Below are 27,535 nucleotides of genomic sequence, written 5' to 3'. Positions count from 1 at the left end.
TTTAGGCTAGAATTACTTTAGAAACATTTAACCTTTCCTGCATAGCCCATTTCTAAACACAGCATGATAACGTGTATATTAAGTTGTCGAGACTTATCACATTTAAAACATTTTCGTCTAAATTGAATAGCCAGTGTAAACAAATAATAACAATGACTTCTTTGTAATATAGCCTTAAAAATATTTAAAGACCACATATTTTGAAGCTTAATTTGATAGCAATGCAAAATATAACAGATACACTGAATTTTTTGCTTGATTAACATGTCTCTATATCAGATTTTATTTCATTACAGACAATGTAACCATCAATGTGACGATAACGAACGGAATGACGACAATTACAGTGATATGTGTGACGATGACAGGCTTGGCGTACTGTGTTGTAGTGGTTTACCGACATATAGAGCGAGGTAAAGTGAATTAAACATTGTTGTGTCCATTATAAGAATATTCAACATCAATAAAATCATTGTATTTGTTAATAATGTATATAAGTCTACAATGATATATATCAAGGTACTTTGATGCATATTTGTAGTTATCGGATATTTAACGTCCGTAAAATATTTTATCATTTATTGAAATTTTAAAAGATAACAATAGATAAATTCATCAATAAACGAATTCATTTATTGATTAATAAATATAACAACTAAAAAATCCATATTTAGTTGGATACCCGACAATTTGTGATAATTGGTCTTCCTGCGTTATTGTAGGCAATATTTAGTGTGATACACTATACTATGTGCTACACAGTGATCCTGTGTAATCATAGATGTGCAAGTGTGTACACATGCACTGTGTACGTACATTGTAGCTACCAAACATGAGTCATATAAACAGAAAGTCCTCCACATATTACAAAAAACAGACTTTCCATATGTAGCCAAACTTTTATTTGCGTACCGATCCAGTTGTTGATGAAATTGTTGGTCATATAAAGTCCTAGAAGGAAACGGAATTTATTATAATCCAGTATTTGGTTGTCACTCCGAACTGGTTGACAAGTCTAAAATGGCGTTTAACGATACTAATCGGGTACCCTCGGTTGGTTCCGTTATCGTTTCATAAAGGTACGAAATCTGTCGAAATATGACGAGTGTAACTTCGTCAGTCTCGCTTGATAAAGAGAGAGCTATATTTACACACTTTAAGAGAAGAATAAAAGCACTGTTAGGTTAGCATACAGTATTCAGCATTGATAAACAAGTAACGAATACTATATTCATATCTTAAGCTGATATTCACGTGTATGTTCAGTTATCAATCCTTATTGCTAATTTCATTTTGTTTGGTTGTTATTTAATATTCATTTTTTTTCAATAAAACCTAAATCTACTTACATCCTTAATTAGAAAGTCACCTACCCGAATTATTATAGGTAAGTAATCTCTTTACGAATCTTATTTAAATTACTACATTACAAAATATAGGCTCCAACGCATCCATTGATTGTCTTTTGTCAAAAAGATTACAACTAAAAGGTAAAATGAACACTTGACCAATTGTTTGATTGATAACTTAAGTTTACACATCGGATGTGATATCTAAGACCACTAAATGATTATACAATATTAGCACCATAAAAACAAGGAGAGCTATATACAGCGTAGTCATAATGAATTGAACTGCATCATAAAGTTGTTGTGGATTAATTTTCATACATATCACATCATATATTCTTAACCTATTAACTTTCAAATGAACTTAAACGTGACAAGCAGGTTACCAATAGCGGAGACTAAGTAATGACACCAGAAGTGTATTAAAGGATAATTTGCGGAACACTGGATATTATAGGGATAACGAGACAAACGGGGAGGGCTTTAAAGATCACTTTGTGTATACACATAAACAAACACATACCCATGTGGTATTGCTATTTATACCTGATAAACCCTCTATCATAACAGGTAGACAGACGTTACAATTAATTAATCGATCAATTGATAAATCTCGCCTATATATTGTAATACTGCTCAATCCTAAGGAACAGATCTGATGATATATGATACATAATCTTCGTGCCAATAACACAGACGTGATGTAATGTGCAAGTGTGTATACACATATACAGTGTATGTTTGGGGGCCGCGGTGGCCGAGTGGTTAAGGTGTCCCGACTCTTTAACACTAGCCCTCCACCACTGGGTTGCGAGTTCGAAACCTACGTGGGGCAGTTGCCAGGTACTGACCGTAGGCCGGTGGTTTTTCTCCGGGTACTCCGGCTTTCCTCCACCTCCAAAACCTGGCACGTCCTTAAATGACCCTGGCTGTTAATAGGACGTTAAACAAAAACAAACAAAGTGTATGTACGGTATACCTACCCATATGAATTTTACACAGAAAGTCCTTCAAATAGTACAACACACATATTTCCCTTATGAAGCAAAACGTTTTCTCAGCATGTAAATCCAGTTACTACTAACGTTGTTAGCCATAGTATATCCTACAAGGAAAACAATTCATTATAACCCAATATTATGTAAACATCTACAGGTCCAACATGGCGGATTTAGTTGTAACTACACCTCAGATGTATTACGTCAGTGTCACGTGGTTAGGATATCAACACATGGTTAGATATTGAACATCACTTTTTAACAAAATACTTATCATCACTAGATAAAGGGACACAGTTGCACAGTGTAGTGCTCTATTTATAATTCTGTATTAATAATTATTAATTAATACTTTACCTGATATAACTGTAATTTACTCTTACTTGAGAATGTTTACATAAGGAATGCTATCTGCATTGACATGCATTTATATATATTTATATATTTCTTTCTTCCTCTTTTATTTTTATTTTTTTTAATACAGTGTATGTTAATGGTTTATTAGTCGTCACATCTTCCATTTTCTATTTTCAACAGTTTATTTTTCTGACACATAAACCGAAATGGAAACTTCTTCGAGAATTTCTTTCGACATTTGAAGATTCTTTTCTTTAATTTTCAGTTTGTGTTGGCGATTTTATTTGTCTGAGCAGAACTGTGATTCCGGAGGATAGTGGTGGCGACTCAATCCGTCTGAGCAGAACTGTGGTTCCTGACAATGGTGGTGGCGACTCAATTCGTCTGAGCAGAACTGTGGTTCTGGAGTGTGGTGATGATGGAGGCAGCAGCAGTTGTAGCGACGACGGCTTTGGCGACGGCGATGGGAACGGCGATGGGGACGGCAGTGTTGTTTAATCTTTCTGAAATGACATGTGATTCCGGAAAACTGAAAAAGCGATATTATCTCAAAGTAATGGAGGTCACGCCTGATTCAAATGTTTAAGCTAATACAACCCAATTTACATTCCACACATACATCAACTTACATCGACAATCAACTGTTTGAGGTTTTTTTTTTATGTGACTATAACCTGCAATCACAGTAGTCTTTCTATGACAAATTAAGGTATCACTAATTGTGTTATATGTTATACCAGTGACTCTATCCCTTCAATCGCATTGGAAGATGAAATGATATTAAATTGATATAAAATCAAAATTTGAATATTTTGCTATCAGACAAATGATAATATTGAAACGATTAAATGGAACATCAGAGTACACTAGCATTCGAATAACATTAACACTGATAACTACAGTTGTAGGGAGATCCCCGACACGGGGAATCCCCCCTTTCTGCACTTGTAGTCCTCGCCATTATATTTTATTTATAGTGCCTGTATATTTTTGTTTCTCAAATATATAAACGGAACTTAGTTCAATCTGACAAGCCGAATTAGTTGTTGCGATACCTAAACAAATACTAAATATTTGTAATATATCGCATACCATGATGAAGTGTGAAAATTTTGTAACATCTATACATGTATATATTCTGATTAAAATTTGTACATACCAATTCATTAACTCTTTGTTTGTTGTATGTTAATATTATCTGTTACCGTTGGTGTTGCTAGAACATCAAACACACCAGAAATCAGTTTGTGGACATAAAGTTAAAAAGTTGAAGTCCTAGCGGCAAGAATAAGAAACAATAGAGATATTAAAGGGATACAATTTCAAAATGTAGATATTCTTAATGTTCAATATGCTGATGACACAGGCTTAATTCTAGATGGCTCCGAGAGGTCCCTTAAAGAATCAATTTATGAACTTAACAGTTTTGCAAACATTTCCGGGCTAAATATTAATACTAACAAAACACAGGTTATCTGGATAGGTAGTAGAAAGTATAGTCAGGAAACTTTCTTGCCAGAACTGAATCTAATATGGGGAATGGAAAAATTTACTTTCTTAGGAATAGATTTCGCTGTTGATTTAAATGAGATCCCCAAAATGAATTTTGATAAAAAAAATTGTGAAACTTAAATCTCTTATTAACTTATGGAGTAGGCGGAGCTTGACTCCAATTGGTAGAATTAGTATTATTAAGTCTCTACTAATTTCTCAGTTTAATTACCTGTTCATTACCTTACCTAACCCACCTGAAAAATGTATTACTAAACTTAACACCTTATTATTTGACTTTTTGTGGAATGGTAAATCTCATAAAATTAAGAAAGATGTAGTAATTCAAAATTATATAGATGGGGGATTGAAAATGGTAGACTTGCATTCTTTTATAGATGCTCTTAAGCTAGGTTGGGCAAGAAGAATACTCCATTCATCAGGAAAATGGAATTTACTGTTAGATCTGGTTATAAATAAAAAAAGTTACAAAGTTGTGGTAGGGAATATATTTCTCTCTGTCGAGCTAACTGCAAAAATAAATTTTGGAAGGATGTTTTTAAAGGCTGGATTAGGTTGAATAATTCTAGTTCGATGAGTGAAGTTACACAAGTTTCAATCCTAAAAACCCCACTTTGGTACAATACTGATATACAAGTAGGAAATAACTTTGTTTTTTATCCAAACTGGTTTCAGGCATCTGTTCATTCAGTAAATGACCTTATTAAAAATTCTAATAATCTGACCTTTTACTCATTTCATGAATTTCTGCATAATTTTCAAATTAATACAAATTTCTTGCAGTACCAATGATTAGTCTCAGCAGCTAAGCGTTTTCTTAGGAAATATGATTTTCAGATAGAAAGACCATCCCAACATTTCAGACCTCTTCTCATTGAAATATTCTATAAGAGTAAAAGAGGGTGTAAAGATTTTTATAATTACCTTATTACACCAGCATCAACACCTACTGAAGTGAAAAAATGGAATGAAGAGTTTAATGATGAGTTAGATATTGAGAAATGGCAAAAAATATTTAGAATCCCATTTACTGTCACAAAAAATTCCAAGTTACAGTGGTTTCAGAGTCGCATTTTACACCATATTTTAGTAACAAATACTTTTCTTTTCAAGATAAATTTATATCCTAGTCCATTATGTTCTTTGTGTAATATGGAGAGAGAAACTATTATCCATTGTTTATGGGAATGTCAAGAAGTTCAGAAACTGCTACAGGGACTTGAAACTCTTTGTGACATTCTTTTAATTCCTGTGTTGATAAATAAGGAATCCTTTCTTTTTGGTCTATTAACTGCTCAAGCAAGTTCTGTTGATAATGAAATTTTAATTCTTATTAAACACTATATATATAAAACTAGATGTCTTCACAAGTCCTTGAGCCTCAATGCACTTATTAATGTTATTAAAGACCACTTCATTATTCAAAGCTTTATTAACTATAGGAAAAACATCTACATGAGAAGGAAGTTTGAAATTAATTGGAGAAAATGGAAACCTATCCTGGAAATGTAGCTTATCCGACACTAAATTTTGTTTTCCCTACTATATGTACACAGCTAACCCCAAGTCTCCACATTTGGCTTTAATTGTTTATTTAGGTTTCCTATTTTTTTGTTATTCATCTAACACTTACAGAATATACCTTGTAAGTAAATGTGGCTTATCTCTCTCTCTCTCTCTCTCTCTCTCTCTCTGTAAGTTGATCACTTTATTTGAATGGATATATTAGATATATGTCTCTTTCCCTTTAATGTTTATTGTATGTGTGTCTGGTTGTACTGTCTATGTGGTGAGGGTGTATGTGCGTGTTATGTGTTTGTGAGGTGGATGAGTTATGAGTGTTTAGGTTGTGTGGGAGGGTGGGTGTGGATATGTGTGGTTGTGTGTGGAAGTTATACATGTTTATCTGCTTTGCAGAAATACTCATGGCTGTCCATATGTTCCTTACACCACACACATCATATGTCTGTTTGTTTTTGATTTTTTGTTTTTATTATTTTATCATGACATGAGAACTTGTGATGATGTTGATGATGACAAGGATGAGAAAATGATTATGATAGTAATGATGATTAGGATGAAGGATTGTAATGATTATGATGATGATGATGATGATGATGATGATGAGACAATAATTATGATAATTATTATGAATGATTATGATTGATGATAATGATAATGATGATGATGAGACAATAATTATGATAATTATTATGAATGATTATGATGAATGATTATGATTGATGATGATGATGATGATGATGATGATGATGGAGTTCATGATGATGATCATGATGATGATGATGAGACAATAATTATGATAATTATTATGAATGATTATGATTGATGAAAATGATGATGATGATGATGATGATGATGATGATGATTGTGAAAATGTTGAATGTGATGATGATGATGATGATGATTATGATGATTGTGAAAATGTTGAATGTAATGATGATGAATAATGATGATGATGATATGCTCTAGTTAATATTAAACAAATAATAGACGATTAACGAGAAAGATGATGATTTTGATGAAGGATGGGAATGATAATGGAATGAATTGTTTACTTGCATGTGAGTGGATATAACATGTATATGTCTTTATTATCAAATGCTTTTGAAAATAAAAAAATTATAAAAAAAAAAAAAAAAAAAGTAGCAGAAAAAGTAATTAAAGTACAGAAAGTGTTCAGATAGGTAGCCAACTGCCAGGTTCCCTATAACCCGTGGAGGTGATGTCATATTTAGTTGGTATTGTACACTTACTTTTGGTTTGTTTATCTGAGGCAATTCTTGCCGGGTTAACTGGGAGATATGCACAATTAAAACCAGAAACTTTTTTAATCATCATCTCCGTCATTTATTCGTTATTTTTGCTATAATTAAAGCCTTAGTAAGAAAGAAGAACTATTGTTATAAGGTTTAAGCTAACTGCACTTTATTTATAGCGTCTCAACATACACATATTTTCTTGATGTTGTTTTACGCGACTGTGCCATGATGTGGCATTTCAGTGTGATAGCACTATAAACGCATTGTCAGCCGACATGGCATCCGTGAAAACCAACCTTAAGTAACTTAATTATGGTAATGCTGTTTAAAATCAATAAAAAGGTTAAACAATAGTCTGTTTTGTGGGGTTTGTTTTCATTAGGAATGTTCGCATCTTGTTATTATACATGTACGTTGAGGATTTATTGATAATGCATTGTATGCAGAAATATCACTACCAAAAAAACAAGCTCTTACGGAACATGTCTACGGCATTATTTACTATTTAGCTTATGTTTCCTCTAAGCATTCTGGATTGAATCTTATTTTTTGGTCAGTTCATTGAAGGAAACAAACTGGTTCCTTTATTATCAAGAGTAAATCTTGATGGACATTATATAATAATACATACCTTGGAACTCTTTGTAAAAACTCTATAGAATGAAAAATGAAATCGCTAGATCTATCCTTATCTTTTAATCATTATTTCCCTTTTAGGGTCCCGCCCCTTTAGCCAAATGGAAGCCACACCCTCCTTTTTATACTAATACAGCATTAGATCAAGCCCATGACTTTGTTATATATCCTTTGCCCAACAGTGACCCGGACCAGGGGGAACGAAAACAATAATAATACACGTTGCGAGATGTTATGTAACACGATATTTATGCATAATTTCTAGAACAGTAAATAGAAAAAAAAATAACAGGATTAAGCAAATTTAATAAAATTGAAACATGATCACCACCTACATAACACTTTAGAATGGATTTGTGTATATACAAATTGATGTTTTGAACATAAATAAACCTTTTTGAAATGGACTATTAAATTAGGAATATTGAAACTTCAGAAAGACCGGTAATGAGTTGACGTATTAACTAAAGATATGTCGTTTTGTATATAAAATAGTTACACAAATGACGAAGAAGGATAATTTCATAACTTTCATGACCGGGCCTCAACTCACGATATAAGGTACCTAATCGTCTATTCAGGAATACCCACAACTTGCACCACATAAACACTACAAAGGTCAGAAACGAATACACAAAAATAGACAGAAGAGAACTCTGGGAAGTGGAGGCTTGATCCGCGTATATAAAAATGAAGTACTAGTGTGACTAATGTCATTCTCAACTAGTGTAAACTAGTGTAATTCTCTACTCCCAGAAAAGGACACAGCCACAGTATGGAAAGATCATTACTTGATGGTAAGTTAGTTTAAACTTTATTTTATTCAATAATACATGGCAATATAATATATACAATATGATTTCAAAAAGGATTAAGAAACAAGTACTAAGTACTTGTGTAAATCTGTCTCCTTGTAGACAAAGTAGCTATGGAACAGTACTGACAATACTTATTGCTGTTTGGATATATATCATTGAACATTTAATTAATTTTAGCATGTGCATAGAAAATATATAGAAAGGGTGCAGGGGATTGAAAGGGGCTGGGGATACGGTAAATTGTTGCATGTATACTTAGCGGAGTTTTTACTGTTCATATATGTGTAGTACAGCTGCATATTTTAGTTATGGTTATCAATTTCTTCAAGAAATATTGAGTGTCATCCTTTCTTTATTTGCATGGTTTAGTCCTCCTATGGAATACAATATTGCTAGAATCATCGACATTAGAATGTGATCTGCGTAAAGCTGCTTCTATTCTAGCGTAGCATTGAAAACATTTCTCGACTGTCTATTTCTAATAGAGCATGGATATTGAATATTTTATTTGATTAACATCGCCACTTTAGCAGTCGTTATTTCGTTACAGACGACGTGACCATCAATGTGACGATTACGAATAGAACGACGATAATAACAGTGATCTATGTGGCGATGACAGGCCGTGTGTGCTGTGTTGTATTTGTGCGAGGACATATACAACGAGGTAAGGGAGTTCGATTAACACTTTAATGTCCAGTGTAGTTTATATTCTACTGCAGGCTACATCCGATATGTGACGTCCGTAAGATATTCAATTATATATTGCAATTGGAAGAAAGCCATAAAAACAGAAAAAATGAATAAATTAGCTAATTAATTACAACGTAATAAATATTACAAATCTAAACGTTTATTTTTAGTTTCATACCAGGCTATTGTGACATACAGTCCTAGTCGTTGTGTTAGTCCTGTCGCGTAATCGAACGTTTATGTGCAAATGTGTACACATACAGCGCTCTGTGTGACGATGGCATGTGCTATATTTTGTACACCGACATATACAGCGAATGAAGTTATCACGGGGTATATCGTTACTACTCGCGTTTTGGATTCCGTTTACATGATACTCGTTTTTGGATTCCGTCTACATGATACTCACTTTTTGGATTCCGTCGGAATCCATAAAGCGAGTAGCAACGATATACCCCGTGGTTAAGTGAAATAAATGAGGAAAATGTTTTGTCTTGAGTATAAAACTGTGTAATGTAAATTAAATCATCTTGACAATTCCACACAATATATCCATTAATAATATACTATACTGAATCATGGCGGTAAATAGTTGAGAATTATACAAAAACACGCATTCAAGTAGATTATTCAATGATATATTGTAATCAGTGACAATAGAAAAATAATAAATAAATAATATTAAAAGTAAATAAATAAACATTTTTTTTTGCTGCCACTTGTTTATAGTACATACGTTTATGATAGATTTACTAAGAATTTCAAACTAAACGATTCGTTTTGTTGCATAGATGTATTACATATATATCCGGAATTAATATACTGAATAAAGTCAGTCCCCTGATTGCGTGTCTTTTTGTACGATACAAATATCTTATTCCCCCAGTATAAGCAACATAGATACATATATATACGTACAGTTGACGTCTGTCATAATAAAATACATGCATTTCGAAATATTTTACGTGTAAAAAGAAGTGCAAAATAAGATGATATGCATTTATCCATGACTCTACTTGTTCGGTAACAGACAATGAGGAGAATAAAATATTTTAAGACAGAAACAGAACGAAACCAAATCAAAGACAAAAAATCCTCATGAATACTATACTATTATGTAAATAGTAAATGTCTCCTTTGTTCCTCCGTCTGAAATGAATACAAAATACTTTTTAGTTAATTTATTTAATTTTTCTTTTTGACTTGTTTCAATGTTGTTTTTTGGTACAATGCATGTAAGAGTGATCGCATTTTAAAGCTTCCTGTTTCTATTTTTAACAGGTTATTTTGCCGGAACATAAAACTGATTCAGATTCTTCTTTTACTTAATTTCCAGTGTATGGTGGCGATTTCATCCGCCTGAGCAGAACTGTGGTTCCGGACAGTGGTGGTGACTACACAATCCGCCTGAGCAGAACTGTGGTTCCGGACAGTGGTGGTGACTACACAATCCGCCTGAGCAGAACGGTGGTTCCGGACAGTGGTGGTGACTACACAATCCGCCTGAGCAGAACTGTGGTTCCGGACAGTGATGGTGACTACACAATCCGCCTGAGCAGAACTGTGGTTCCGGACAGTGGCGGTGACGGAAATGGAGATGTTTATGGTGATGGCAGCGGCGGCGGTGATAGTGGTTAAATCCGTCTGAATTGACCTGTAATTCCGGAAAGCTGGATTAGATTACAAATGATTCGATTGGAAAGGTTTTTGACACTGATATACAAACTATAACAGTGAAGGGTATATTTTTGTTTTTAAAATCTTAACTCCTTACTCTTTACTTTTCTATATACAAGGGACTTGATTGTACGAGTCCTAAACACATGTTCAGTATTTATAACATATCGCGTGCTATCTTGAACTATAGATATCCTGAATAGGTAATATTTCGCGTGCCATGCTTAACGAAGAAGAATTTATAGCATATATGTACACAAATATCTCTATATAAAAAGTGTTTTTACACATATCAATTCATCAATAATTGTTTGTTGTATTTTAATGCTATTTTACATATTTCATTGTTACTGTGGATGTTGCAAGAGCATCAAACAGATCGGAAATAGGTTTGCTGACAAGACATTAAGATATAGTTAGGAATGACTTGCGACAGTCATGATCACTACTTTCTTTCCTTAAAATAAGAATAGTGTTCAGATTGTATTTTTGTGACTTCCGGTCAAGATGTTCAAAAACTGGTACCCAAATTCAGTCAATTTATTCAGGAAAAATCGGGAATTGTTTGTTCATTTACAAGTTTCCAAACACTGGTCAAAAATTGTAATTTATTATTCAATATCTTGTATCAGTAATGTTTACAAGATTATAGACAACTTCACCATTGGAATTACATGACTGGTCTTATATATACCCTATACCTACCACTGGTATTATATATACCCCATATCTACCACTGGTCTTATATATATCCCATACCTACCACTGGTATTATATATACCCCATACCTACTACTGGTATTGTATATACCCCATACCTACCACTGGTATTATATATACCCCATACCTACCACTGGTATTATATATACCCCATACCTACCACTGGTCTTATATGTACCCCATATCTACCACTGGTATTATATATAACCAATACCTACCACTGGTATTATATATACCCCATACCTACCACTGGTATTGCATATATCCCATACCTACCACTGGTATTGTATATATCCCATACCTACCACTGGTATTGTATATACCCTACACCTACCACTGGTTTCATATATACCCCATACCCACCACTGGTTTTATATATCACCCATACCTACCACTGGTATTGCATATATCCGATACCTACCACTGGTATTGTATATATCCGATACCTACCACTGGTATTGTATATACCCCATACCTACCACTGATATTGTATACACCCCATACCTACCACTGGTTTCATATATACCCCATACCCACCACTGGTTTTATATATCACCCATACCTAACGATGGTCTTATATATACCTATATCTACCACTAGTATTGTATATACCCAATACCTACCACTGGTATTGTATATATCCCATACCTACAACTGGTATTGTATACACCCCATACCTACCACTGGTATTGTATATACCCCATACCTACCACTGGTATTATATATATCCCATACCTACCACTGGTATTGTATATACCCCATACCTACAACTGGTATTACATATACCCCATACCTACCACTGGTATTGTATATATCCGATACCTACCACTGGTATTGTATATACCCCATACCTACCACTGGTATTGTATCTACCCCATACCTTCCAGTGGTATTGTATATACCACATACCTACCACTGGTATTGTATATATCCCATACCTACCACTGGTATTGTATATACCGCATACCTACCACTGGTATTATATATAACCAATACATACCACTGGTTTGTACATATCCGATACCTACCACTGGTATTGTATATACCCCATACCTACCACTGGTATTGCATATACCCCAAACCTACTGGCTACCACTGGTATTATATATAACCCATACCTACTAATGGTATTGTACATATCCGATACCTACCACTGGTATTGTATATACCCCATACCTACAGCTGGTATTATATATACCCCATACCTACTACTGGTATCATATATATCGGATACCTACCACTGGTATTGTATACACCCCATACCTACCACTGGTATTATATATACCCCATACCTACCACTGGTATTGTATATACCCCATACCTACCTCTGGTATTATATATACCCCATACCTACCACTGGTATTATATATAACCCATACCTACCACTGGTATTGTATATACCCCATACCTACCACTGGTATTGTATATACCCCATACCTACCACTGGTATTATATATACCCCTACCTACCACTGGTATTATATATAGCCCATACCTACCACTGGTATTGTATATACCCCTACCTACCACTGGTATTATATATACCCCATACCTACCACTGGTATTATATATACCCCATACCTACCACTGGTATTGTATATACCCAATACATACCACTCGTATTATATATACCCCATACCTACCACTGGTATTGTATATACCCCATATCTACCACTGGTATTATATATACCCCATACCTACCACTGGTATTATATATAACCCATACATACCACTGGTATTATATATACCCCATACCTACCACTGGTATTGTAAATACCCCATACCTACCACTGGTCTTATATATACCCCATACCTACCATTGGTATTGTATATACCCCATACCTACCACTGGTCTTATATATACCCCATACCTACCACTGGTATTATATATACCCCATACCTACCATTGGTATTATATATACCCCATACCTACCACTAGTCTTATATATACCCCATACCTACCACTGGTATTGTATATACCCCATACCTACCACTGGTATTGTATATACCCCATACCTACCACTGGTATTGTAAATACCCCATACCTACCACTGGTCTTATATATACCCCATACCTACCATTGGTATTGTATATACCCCATACCTACCACTGGTCTTATATATACCCCATACCTACCACTGGTATTATATATACCCCATACCTACCACTGGTATTGTATATACCCCATATCTACCACTGGTATTATATATACCCCATACCTTCCACTGGTATTATATATACCCCATACCTACCACTGGTATTATATATACCCCATACCTACCACTGGTATTATATATACCCGATACCTACCACTGGTATTGTATATACCCCATACCTACCACTGGTATTATATACATTGTATACAACATACCTACCACTGGTATTATATATAACCCATACCTACCACTGGTATTATATATACCCCATAGCTACCACTGGTATTGTAAATACCCCATACCTACCACTGGTATTGTATATACCCTATACCTACCACTAGTCTTATATATACCCCATACCTACCACTGGTATTATATATAACCCATACCTACCACTGGTATTATATATACCCCATACCTACCACTGGTATTGTATACACCCCATACCTACCACTGGTATTGTATATACCCCATACCTACCACTGGTATTATATATATCCCATACCTACCACTGGTATTGTATATACCCCATACCTACAACTGGTATTACATATACCCCATACCTACCACTGGTATTGTATATATCCGATACCTACCACTGGTATTGTATATACCCCATACCTACCACTGGTATTGTATCTACCCCATACCTTCCAGTGGTATTGTATATACCACATACCTACCACTGGTATTGTATATATCCCATACCTACCACTGGTATTGTATATACCGCATACCTACCACTGGTATTATATATAACCAATACATACCACTGGTTTGTACATATCCGATACCTACCACTGGTATTGTATATACCCCATACCTACCACTGGTATTGCATATACCCCAAACCTACTGGCTACCACTGGTATTATATATAACCCATACCTACTACTGGTATTGTACATATCCGATACCTACCACTGGTATTGTATATACCCCATACCTACAGCTGGTATTATATATACCCCATACCTACAACTGGTATTATATATAACCCATACCTACCACTGGTATTGATATATATCCGATACCTACCACTGGTATTGTATATACCCCATACCTACCACTGGTATTATATATACCCCATACCTACCACTGGTATTGTATATACCCCATACCTACCACTGGTATTATATATACCCCATACCTACCACTGGTATTGTATATACCCCATACCTACCACTGGTATTGTATATACCCCATACCTACCACTGGTATTGTATATACCCCATACCTACCACTGGTATTATATATACCCCATACCTACCACTGGTATTATATATACCCCATACCTACCACTGGTATTGTATATACCCATACCTACCACTGGTATTATATATACCCCATACCTACCACTGGTATTATATATACCCCATACATACCACTGGTATTGTATATACCCATACCTACCACTGGTATTGTATATACCCCATACCTACCACTGGTATTATATATACCCCATACCTACCACTGGTATTTATATACCCCATACCTACCACTGGTATTATATATACCCCATACCTACCACTGGTATTATATATACCCCATACCTACCACTGGTATTGTATATACCCCATACCTACCACTGGTATTATATACCCCATACCTACCACTGGTATTGTATATACCCCATACCTACCACTGGTATTATATATACCCCATACCTACCACTGGTATTATATATACCCCATACCTACCACTGGTATTGTATATACCCCATACCTACCACTGGTATTGTATATACCCCATACCTACCACTGGTATTGTATATACCCCATACCTACCACTGGTATTTATATACCCCATACCTACCACTGGTATTGTATATACCCCATACCTACCACTGGTATTATATACCCCATACCTACCACTGGTATTGTATATACCCCATACCTACCACTGGTATTGTATATACCCCATACCTACCACTGGTATTATATATACCCCATACCTACCACTGGTCTTATATATACCCCATACCTACCACTGGTATTGTATATACCCCATACCTACCACTGGTCTTATATATACCCCATACCTACCACTGGTATTATATATACCCCATACCTACCACTGGTATTGTATATACCCCATATCTACCACTGGTATTATATATACCCCATACCTACCACTGGTATTATATATACCCCATACCTACCACTGGTATTATATATACCCCATACCTACCACTGGTATTATATATACCCGATACCTACCACTGGTATTGTATACACCCCATACCTACCACTGGTATTATATATACCCCATACCTACCACTGGTATTGTATATACCCCATACCTACCTCTGGTATTATATATACCCCATACCTACCACTGGTATTATATATACCCCATACCTACCACTGGTATTGTATATACCCCATACCTACCACTGGTATTGTATATACCCCATACCTACCACTGGTATTATATATACCCCTACCTACCACTGGTATTATATATACCCCATACCTACCACTGGTATTGTATATACCCCTACCTACCACTGGTATTATATATACCCCATACCTACCACTGGTATTATATATACCCCATACCTACCACTGGTATTGTATATACCCAATACATACCACTCGTATTATATATACCCCATACCTACCACTGGTATTGTATATACCCCATATCTACCACTGGTATTATATATACCCCATACCTACCACTGGTATTATATATAACCCATACATACCACTGGTATTATATATACCCCATACCTACCACTGGTATTGTAAATACCCCATACCTACCACTGGTCTTATATATACCCCATACCTACCATTGGTATTGTATATACCCCATACCTACCACTGGTCTTATATATACCCCATACCTACCACTGGTATTATATATACCCCATACCTACCATTGGTATTATATATACCCCATACCTACCACTAGGTCTTATATATACCCCATACCTACCACTGGTATTGTATATACCCCATACCTACCACTGGTATTGTATATACCCCATACCTACCACTGGTATTGTAAATACCCCATACCTACCACTGGTCTTATATATACCCCATACCTACCACTGGTATTGTATATACCCCATACCTACCACTGGTCTTATATATACCCCATACCTACCACTGGTATTATATATACCCCATACCTACCACTGGTATTGTATATACCCCATATCTACCACTGGTATTATATATACCCCATACCTACCACTGGTATTATATATACCCCATACCTACCACTGGTATTATATATACCCCATACCTACCACTGGTATTATATATACCCGATACCTACCACTGGTATTGTATATACCCCATACCTACCACTGGTATTATATACATTGTATACAACATACCTACCACTGGTATTATATATAACCCATACCTACCACTGGTATTATATACCCCATAGCTACCACTGGTATTGTAAATACCCCATACCTACCACTGGTATTGTATATACCCTATACCTACCACTAGTCTTATATATACCCCATACCTACCACTGGTATTATATATAACCCATACCTACCACTGGTATTATATATACCCCATACCTACCACTGGTATTGTATATACCCCATACCTACCACTGGTATTGTATATACCCCATACCTACCACTGGTATTATATATATCCCATACCTACCACTGGTATTGTATATACCCCATACCTACAACTGGTATTATATATACCCCATACCTACCACTGGTATTGTATATATCCGATACCTACCACTGGTATTGTATATACCCCATACCTACCACTGGTATTGTATCTACCCCATATCCTTCCAGTGGTATTGTATATACCACATACCTACCACTGGTATTGTATATATCCCATACCTACCACTGGTATTGTATATACCGCATACCTACCACTGGTATTATATATAACCAATACATACCACTGGTTTGTACATATCCGATACCTACCACTGGTATTGTATATACCCCATACCTACCACTGGTATTGCATATACCCCAAACCTACTGGCTACCACTGGTATTATATATAACCCATACCTACTACTGGTATTGTACATATCCGATACCTACCACTGGTATTGTATATACCCCATACCTACAGCTGGTATTATATATACCCCATACCTACAACTGGTATTATATATAACCCATACCTACTACTGGTATTATATATATCGGATACCTACCACTGGTATTGTATACACCCCATACCTACCACTGGTATTATATATACCCCATACCTACCACTGGTATTGTATATACCCCATACCTACCTCTGGTATTATATATACCCCATACCTACCACTGGTATTATATATAACCCATACCTACCACTGGTATTGTATATACCCCATACCTACCACTGGTATTGTATATACCCCATACCTACCACTGGTATTATATATACCCCTACCTACCACTGGTATTATATATACCCCATACCTACCACTGGTATTGTATATACCCCTACCTACCACTGGTATTATATATACCCCATACATACCACTGGTATTATATATACCCCATACCTACCACTGGTATTGTATATACCCAATACATACCACTCGTATTATATATACCCCATACCTACCACTGGTATTGTATATACCCCATATCTACCACTGGTATTATATATACCCCATACCTACCACTGGTATTATATATAACCCATACATACCACTGGTATTATATATACCCCATACCTACCACTGGTATTGTAAATACCCCATACCTACCACTGGTCTTATATATACCCCATACCTACCATTGGTATTGTATATACCCCATACCTACCACTGGTCTTATATATACCCCATACCTACCACTGGTATTATATATACCCCATACCTACCATTGGTATTATATATACCCCATACCTACCACTAGTCTTATATATACGCCATACCTACCACTGGTATTGTAAATACCCCATACCTACCACTGGAATTGTATATACCCCATACCTACAACTGGTATTGTATATACCCCATACCTACCACTGGTATTGTATATACCCCATACCTACTAGTGGCCTTATATATACCCCATACCTACCACTGGTATTATATATACCCCATACCTACCACTGGTATTATATATACCCCATACATACCACTGGTATTGTATATACCCCATACCTACCACTGGTATTGTATATACCCCATACCTACCACTGGTATTATATATACCCCATACCTACCACTGGTATTATATATACCCGATACCTACCACTGGTATTGTATATACCCCATACCTACCACTGGTATTATATACATTGTATACAACATACCTACCACTGGTATTATATATAACCCATACCTACCACTGGTATTATATATACCCCATAGCTACCACTGGTATTGTAAATACCCCATACCTACCACTGGTATTGTATATACCCTATACCTACCACTAGTCTTATATATACCCCATACCTACCACTGGTATTATATATAACCCATACCTACCACTGGTATTATATATACCCCATACCTACCACTGGTATTGTAAATACCCCATACCTACCACTGGAATTGTATATACCCCATACCTACAACTGGTATTGTATATACCCCATACCTACCACTGGTATTGTATATACCCCATACCTACAACTGGTATTGTATATACCCCATACCTACCACTGGTATTGTATATACCCTATACATACCACTGGTATTATATTTTAACCCATACCTACCACTGGTATTATATTATAAACCATACCTACCACTGGTATTGTACATATCCGATACCTACCACTAGTATTGAATATACCCCATACCTACCACTGGTATTATATATACCCCCTATCTACCACTGGTATTATATATACCCCATGCCTATAACTGGTATTATATATACCCAATACCAACCACTGGTATTGTACATATCCGATACCTACCACTGGTATTGCATTTACACCAATACCTACCACTGGTCTTATATATACCCCCTATCTACCACTTGTATTATATATACCCCACACCTACCACTGGTTTTATATATATCAGATACCTACCACTGGTATTTTATATACCCCATACCTACCACTGGTTATGTATATACCCCATACCTACCACTGGTATTGTATATACCACATACCTACCACTGGTATTGTATATACCATACCTACCACTGGTATTTTATATACCCCATACCCACCACTGGTATTTTATATACCCCATACCTACCACTGGTATTGTATATACCCCATACCTACCACTGGTATTGTAAATACCCCATACCTACCACTGGTATTGTATATACCCCATATCTACCACTGGTAATATATATACCCCATACCTACCACTGGTTTTATATATAACCCATACCGACCACTGGTATTGTATATACCCCATACCTACCACTGGTATTGTATGTACCCAATACCTACCACTGGTATTATATATACCCCACACCTACCACTGGTATTATATATAACCCATACCTACCACTGGTATTATATATACCCCATATCTACCACTTGTATTGTATATACCCCATACCTACAGCTGGTATTGTATATACCCCAATACCTAGAACTGGTATTATATATAACCCATACCTACCACTGGTTATGTATATAACCAATACCTACCACTGGTATTGTATATACCCCATACATACCACTGGTATTATATATATCCGATACCTACCACTGGTATTGTATATACCCCATACCTACCACAGTTATTGTATATACCCCATATCTACTACTGGTATTATATATATCCGATACCTACCACTGGTATTGTATATACCCCATACCTACCACTGGTATTGTACATACCCAATACCTACAACTAGTCATATATATACCCCATACCTACCACTGGTATTATATATACCCCATACCTACAGCTGGTATTATATATACCCCATATCTACTACTGGTATTATATATATCCGATACCTACCACTCTCATTGTATATACCCAATACCTACCACTGGTTATGTATATACCCCATACCTACCACTGGTATTGTATATACCCCATACCTACCACTGGTATTATATATACCCCATACCTACCACTGGTTTTATATATAACCCATACCTACCACTGGTATTGTATATACCCCATACCTACCACAGTTATTGTATATACCCCATATCTACCACTGGTAATATATATACCCCATACCTACCACTGGTAAATGTTTTCATTTTCGAGTAATCGTCAATTTACGGTGTCATTTTGGACATACTCGGTGTCACAGGGACATGCCGAACGTTATTCTGAGGAGTTATGAGGCAAAGTTCCTATATCAACCCACTGTAATGTGTATATAGTAATGTGCTGCAACACACGTATCCCTGTGCCGCTGCAAAAATCTGCTGCTATGTGTGTTACTTTATACACATTATGTCGTCTGCTACAGTGTACAGAGTCCAGAGAGCTACGAGGCCCTTCCCTCTTGTTAGCTCTCTGGACGGAGTCCAGGAGAGCTTACGCAGTCATTTTCATGTTTTTGCCGGAAGTACAATTATTAAAATTTTGTGGACAGAGGATATCAGAAACAGTGGGACTGTCAGAATGGATTTCAAGACACATGATTGGGGTCGACACGAACTAGATTTGACAAGAAATTTGAGTTGTTAAATGTTTTCATTTTCGAGTAATCGTCAATTTACGGTGTCATTTTGGACATATTCGGTGTCACAGGGACATGCCGAACGTTATTCGGAGGAGTTATGAGGCAAAGTTCCTATATCAACCCACTGTAATGTGTATATAGTAATGTGCTGCAACACACGTATCCCTGTGCCGCTGCAAAAAAAAAATGCTGCTATGCGTGTTACTTTATACACATTATGTCGTCTGCTACAGTGTACAGAGTGTCTCGCGAGGTATACGTATACGTCCCTGGCAAACACACTGATATGAAACATTACTATGTGAACGGATTTTGACAATATTTCGTCATGTTATGAAGAAATGTCCATAGTTTCTTCTCATAATATTTATTTATTTATGGAGCAATACAGAATTGTCTACACTGATAATTTCCGTGTGACGCCATTTCTCTATATGACGTTACCAAAATAACGTCAATATGGCGTTCAAATAATTAGATATTGTAAAAAAAAAATATGATTTCTCTAGTCATATACATCGGAAAACAGTGAAAATATTATGAGATGAAACAGGAAACAATTCTCTATAAGAGTACAAAATTTCATTTAAAACGATCAATACACAAAGTCAGGAAAATTCATTGAAAAAGTTAAAAATACAAAGAATATATAGCAAAATTAAAAAAAAAAAAAAAAAAAACTAAAATTGGCACGTTACTGTATCAACGTCCAGAGAGCTACGAGGCCCTTGGCCTCTTGTTAGTTCTAGTGATTGTTCGCTCCTTACTTTGTATACTATATTTAGATAGTTTTTAGTTCGAGCTATTGTTCGCTCGTTACTTTGTATATGATATTTAGATAGTTTTCAATTCGTTACTTGTACTTGGAATTATATCACATTTTTTGTTGTTATCAAGACATTAAAGGTTGTCTCCTGAAAAATTATCGATATCAACTTATTTAACAGTGTTGATGTGTTATGTAAACAAACACACATGATGTATATATAATGGGATATATTCAACAGTATGGTGACACTTAATTTTAAGATACTATTTGTTGTTATTGTGCATACAATGTTGATTCATTAAATATTCAGAATTAAAAAAAAAATTTAAATATGAAAATAAATACATAAATAAAGAGAAGATTACCCTTTGTGTCGCCTAAAAGTAAATCTGCATTTAATTTTCAGAAATTAAGCACAACGGCATGATGTTAAATGCAGCATCTTGGGCAATATTTGTCTTCATAGGAAGATTTGGTCCTCGCTTACTTATCCAATGTATTATAGGTCTATTCGCCCGTTACTTTTTTCTGAAGGGAATTCCCCCAAACGGCGTGTGCTAAACATAGTGCGGTCGCATAAACAGGAACGTTAATCAGATACCAACCTGAATATGGAGAGGACGTACCAAATTGATGTGAGACTGTATGGTAAGTTATTTCTATATTAACTCATTGATCTACCCCATGTAATGTATAATGCATTATTTCATTTCAACAAATTTTATTGACAAAAATGATGGAATATAGTCAATTGGATTGAATAACAGGCTATGCCTATGTAAATTCTCTCCATAATATAGATGGCAGGATAAATGGACAATGTAATTATGTGAAATTTAAAGATATCAATTATATATGTTAATTATTTTATATTTACCGGTATATTTGAAATGAAAAATTACAAGGAAAGAAAAAAGAAAGAACATAACATATATACATTATTATATGAATAAAGGGAGGCAACTCAGTGTTTAATTAAAAGGAATAACATAAATATTCATCCACACTTCACACACATTCAGGACACATTAAGATAATGATATTCATATTTCATATATACATAAATATACAAGGAAGTTTATTATGTACTGTAAGCCATAAAGTAAACACTGACCCAAAAGTCAATGTGCTTTTATGCACAGGGTAGTGTTACCAATAGCTGGTACCAATATATAAATATGATAGTCGTATAATGCATTATACAGTGTCATATGTATCATGTTTAGGCTAGAATTACTTTAGAAACATTTAACCTTTCCTGCATAGCCCATTTCTAAACACAGCATGATAACGTGTATATTAAGTTGTCGAGACTTATCACATTTAAAACATTTTCGTCTAAATTGAATAGCGAGTGTAAACAAATAAATAACAATGACTTCTTTGTAATATAGCCTTAAAAATATTTAAAGACCACATATTTTGAAGCTTAATTTGATAGCAATGCAAAATATAACAGATACACTGAATTTTTTGCTTGATTAACATGTCTCTATATCAGATTTTATTTCATTACAGACAATGTAACCATCAATGTGACGATAACGAACGGAATGACGACAATTACAGTGATATGTGTGACGATGACAGGCGTGGCGTACTGTGTTGTAGTGGTTTACCGACATATAGAGCGAGGTATAGTGAATTAAACATTTTTGTTTCCATTATAAGAATATTCAACATCAATAAAATCATTGTATTTGTTAATAATGCATATAAGTCTAGAATGATATGTATCAAGGTAGTTTGATATATGTTTCTAGTAACATCAGATATCTAACGTCCGTAAAATATTTTATCATTTATTGAAATTTTAAAAGATAACAATAGATAAATTCATCAATAAACGAATTCATTTATTGATTAATAAATATAACAACTAAAAAAATCCATATTTAGTTGGATACCCGACAATTTGTGATAATTGGTCTTCCTGCGTAATTGTAGGCAATATTTAGCGTGATACACTATACTATGTGCTACACAGTGATCCCGTGTGATCGTAGATGTGCAAGTGTGTACACATGCACTGTGTACGGACATTGTAGCTACCAAACACGAGTCATATAAACAAAAAAATTGTCCTCCACATATTACAAAAACAGACTTTCCATACGTAGCCAAACTTGTATTTGCGTACCGATCCAGTTGCTGATGAAATTGTTGGTCATATAAAGTCCTTGAAGGAAACGGAATTTATTATAATCCAGTATTTGGTTGTCACTCCGAACTGGTTGACAAGTTTAAAATGGCGTTTAAAGGTACGAAATCTGTCGAAATATGACGAGTGTAACTTCGTCAGTCCCGCTTGATTAAGAGAGAGCTATATTTACACACTTTAAGAGAAGAATAAAAGCACTGTTAGGTTAGCATACAGTATTCAGCATTGATAAACAAGTAATGAATACTATATTCATATCTTAAGCTGATATTCACGTGTATGTTCAGTTATCAATCCTTATTGCTAATTTCATTTTTGTTTGGTTGTTATTTAATATTCAGTTTTTTTTTCAATAAAACTTAAATCTACTTACATCCTTAATTAGAAAGTCACCTACCTGAATTATTATAAGTAAATAATCTCTTTACGAATCTTATTTAAATTACTACATTATTTAAATATATGCTCCAACGCAACCATTGATTGTCTATTGTCAAAAAGATTACAACTAAAAGGTAAAATGGACACTTGACCAATTGTTTGATTGATAACTTAAATTTACACATCGGATGTCATATCTAAGACCACTAAATGATTATACAATATTAGCACCATAAAAACAACGAGAGCTATACACAGCGTAGTCATAATGAATTGAACTGCATCATAAAGTTGTTGTGAATTAATTTTCATACATATCACATCACATATTCTTAACCTATTAACTTTCAAATGAACTTAAACGTGACAAGCAGGTTACGAATAGCGGAGACTAAGTAATGACACCAGAAGTGTATTAAAGGATACTTTGCGGAACACTGGATATTATAGGGATACCGTGACAAACGGGGAGGGCTTTAAAGATCACTTTGTGTAAACACATAAACAAACACATACCCATTATATTGCTATTTATATCCGATAAACCCTCTATCATAACAGGTAGACAGACGTTACAATTAATTAATCGATTAATTGATAAATCTCGTCTATACATTGTAATACTGCTCAATCCTAAGGAACATATCTGATCATATATGATACATTATCTTCGTGTCAATAACACAGACGTGTTGTAATGTGCAAGTGTGTGCACACATATACAATGTATGTACGGTATACCTACCCATATGAATTTTACACAGAAATTCCTTCAAATAGTACAACACACATATTTCCCTTATGAAGCAAAAAGTTTTCTCCGCATGTAAATCCAGTTACTACTAACGTTGTTGGCCATAGTATATCCTACAAGGAAAGCAATTCATTATAACCCCATATTATGTAAACATCCACAACTGAATCATAGGTCCAACATGGCGGATTTAGTTGTAACTACACCTCAGATGTATTACGTCAGTGTCACGTGGTTAGGATATCAACACATGGTTAGATATTGAACATCTCTTTTTAACAAAATAATTATCATCACTAGATAAAGGGACACAGTTGCACAGTGTAGTGCTCTATTTATAATTCTGTATTAAGAATTATTAATTGATTAATACTTTACCTGATATAACTGTAATTGACTTTTACTGAAGAATGTTTACATAAGGAATGGTATCTGCATTGACATGCATTTATATATATGTATATATTTCTTCCTTTTTTATTTTTATTTTTTCTAATACAGTGTATGTTAATGGTTTATTAGTCGTCACATCTTCCATTTTCTATTTTCAACAGTTTGTTTTGCTTTCACATAAACCGAAATAGAAACTTCTTCGAGAATTTCTTTCGACATTTGAAGATTCTTTTCTTTAATTTTCAGTTTGTGTTGGCGATTTCATTTGTCTGAGCAGAACTGTGATTCCGGAGGATAGTGGTGGCGACTCAATTCGTCTGAGCAGAACTGTGGTTCCAGACAATGGTGGTGGCGACTCAATTCGTCTGAGCAGAACTGTGGTTCCGGACAATGGTGGTGGCGACTCAATTCGTCTTAGCAGAACTGTGGTTCTGGAGTGTGGTGATGATGGAGGCGGCAGCAGTTGTGGCGACGACGGCTTTGGCGACGGCGATGGGAACGGCGATGGGGACGGCAGTGTTATTTAATCTTTCTGAAATGACATGTGATTCCGGAAAACTGAAAAAGCGATATTATCTCAAAGTAATGGAGGTCACGCCTGATTCAAAAGTTTAAGCTAATACAACAAAATTTACATTCCACACATACATCAACTTACATCGACAATAAACTGTTTGAGGGTTTTGTATGTGACTATAACCTGCAATCACAGTAGTCTTTCTATGACAAATTAAGGTATCACTTATTGTGTTATATGTTATACCAGTGACTCTATCCCTTCAATCGCACTGGAAGATGAAATTATATTAAATTGATATAAAATCAAAATTTGAATATTTTGCTATCAGACAAATGATAATATTGAAACGATTAAATGGAACATCAGAGTACACTAGCATTCGAATAACATTAACACTGATAACTACAGTTGTAGGGAGATCCCCGACACGGGGAATCCCCCCTTTCTGCACTTGTAGTCCTCGCCATTATATTTTATTTATAGTGCCTGTATATTTTTGTTTCTCAAATATATAAACGGAACTTAGTTCAATCTGACAAGCCGAATTAGTTGTTGCGATACCTAAACAAATACTAAATATTTGTAATATATCGCATACCATGATGAAGTGTGAAAATTTTGTAACATCTATACATGTATATATTCTGATTAAAATTTGTACATACCAATTCATTAACTCTTTGTTTGTTGTATGTTAATATTATCTGTTACCGTTGGTGTTGCTAGAACATCAAACACACCAGAAATCAGTTTGTGGACATAGAGTTAAAAAGTAGCAGAAAAAGTAATTAAAGTACAGAAAGTGTTCAGATAGGTAGCCAACTGCCAGGTTCCCTATAACCCGTGGAGGTGATGTCATATTTAGTTGGTATTGTACACTTACCTTTGGTTTGTTTATCTGAGGCAATTCTTGCCGGGTTAACTGGGAGATATGCACAATTAAAACCAGAAACTTGTTTAATCATCATCTCCGTCATTTATTCGTTATTCTTGCTATAATTAAAGCCTTAGTAAGAAAGAAGAACTATTGTTATAAGTTTTAAGCTAACTGCACTTTATTTATAGCGTCTCAACATACACATATTTTCTTGATGTTGTTTTACGCGACTGTGTCATGATGTGGCATTTCAGTGTGATAGCACTATAAACGCATTGTCAGCCGACATGGCATCCGTGAAAACCAACCTTAAGTAACTTAATTATGGTAATGCTGTTTAAAATCAATAAAAAGGTTAAACAATAGTCTGTTTTGTGGGGTTTGTTTTCATTAGGAAT

At 35.0% G+C, this 27,535-nt stretch overlaps 2 protein-coding genes and 1 long non-coding RNA gene across 3 annotated transcripts; 2 read left to right on the top strand and 1 right to left on the bottom strand.

Moving 5' to 3' along the window:
• Positions 1-318: 318 nt before the first annotated feature.
• LOC117317931 lies at positions 319-3,846 on the top strand. Its single transcript, XM_033872899.1, has 2 exons — positions 319-413; positions 2,970-3,846. The coding sequence occupies exons 1-2, from the start codon at positions 332-334 to the stop codon at positions 3,200-3,202; spliced, it is 315 nt and encodes a 104-aa protein (XP_033728790.1). The 5' UTR covers positions 319-331; the 3' UTR covers positions 3,203-3,846.
• Positions 3,847-8,410: 4,564 nt separating this feature from the next.
• On the bottom strand, positions 8,411-25,770 carry LOC117317930. The gene is made up of 2 exons (XR_004530275.1): positions 25,339-25,770; positions 8,411-10,797 (listed from the first exon to the last, which is right to left on the bottom strand). It is a non-coding gene; the product is annotated as an uncharacterized LOC117317930 (long non-coding RNA).
• On the top strand, positions 23,592-26,908 carry LOC117317929. Its single transcript, XM_033872898.1, has 2 exons — positions 23,592-23,686; positions 25,987-26,908. The coding sequence occupies exons 1-2, from the start codon at positions 23,605-23,607 to the stop codon at positions 26,265-26,267; spliced, it is 363 nt and encodes a 120-aa protein (XP_033728789.1). The 5' UTR covers positions 23,592-23,604; the 3' UTR covers positions 26,268-26,908.
• The last annotated feature ends 627 nt before the right edge of the window (positions 26,909-27,535 follow it).

This window comes from Pecten maximus, chromosome 19 (assembly GCF_902652985.1).
Source record: "Pecten maximus chromosome 19, xPecMax1.1, whole genome shotgun sequence".
In the NCBI taxonomy this organism is placed as follows: Eukaryota; Metazoa; Mollusca; class Bivalvia; order Pectinida; family Pectinidae; genus Pecten; species Pecten maximus.
This window is presented reverse-complemented; position numbering and strand designations above follow the sequence as displayed.

What these genes read in the sequence shown, in the direction of transcription:
- LOC117317931 (XM_033872899.1), top strand. Translation starts at nt 332, where the DNA reads ATGACGACAATTACAGTGATATGTGTGACGATGACAGGCTTGGCGTAC. An exon ending in TTACCGACATATAGAGCGAG is followed by an intron (nt 414 to 2,969) that starts GTAAAGTGAATT and finishes TTTAATTTTCAG; the next exon opens with TTTGTGTTGGCGATTTTATT.
- LOC117317929 (XM_033872898.1), top strand. Translation starts at nt 23,605, where the DNA reads ATGACGACAATTACAGTGATATGTGTGACGATGACAGGCGTGGCGTAC. An exon ending in TTACCGACATATAGAGCGAG is followed by an intron (nt 23,687 to 25,986) that starts GTATAGTGAATT and finishes TTTAATTTTCAG; the next exon opens with TTTGTGTTGGCGATTTCATT.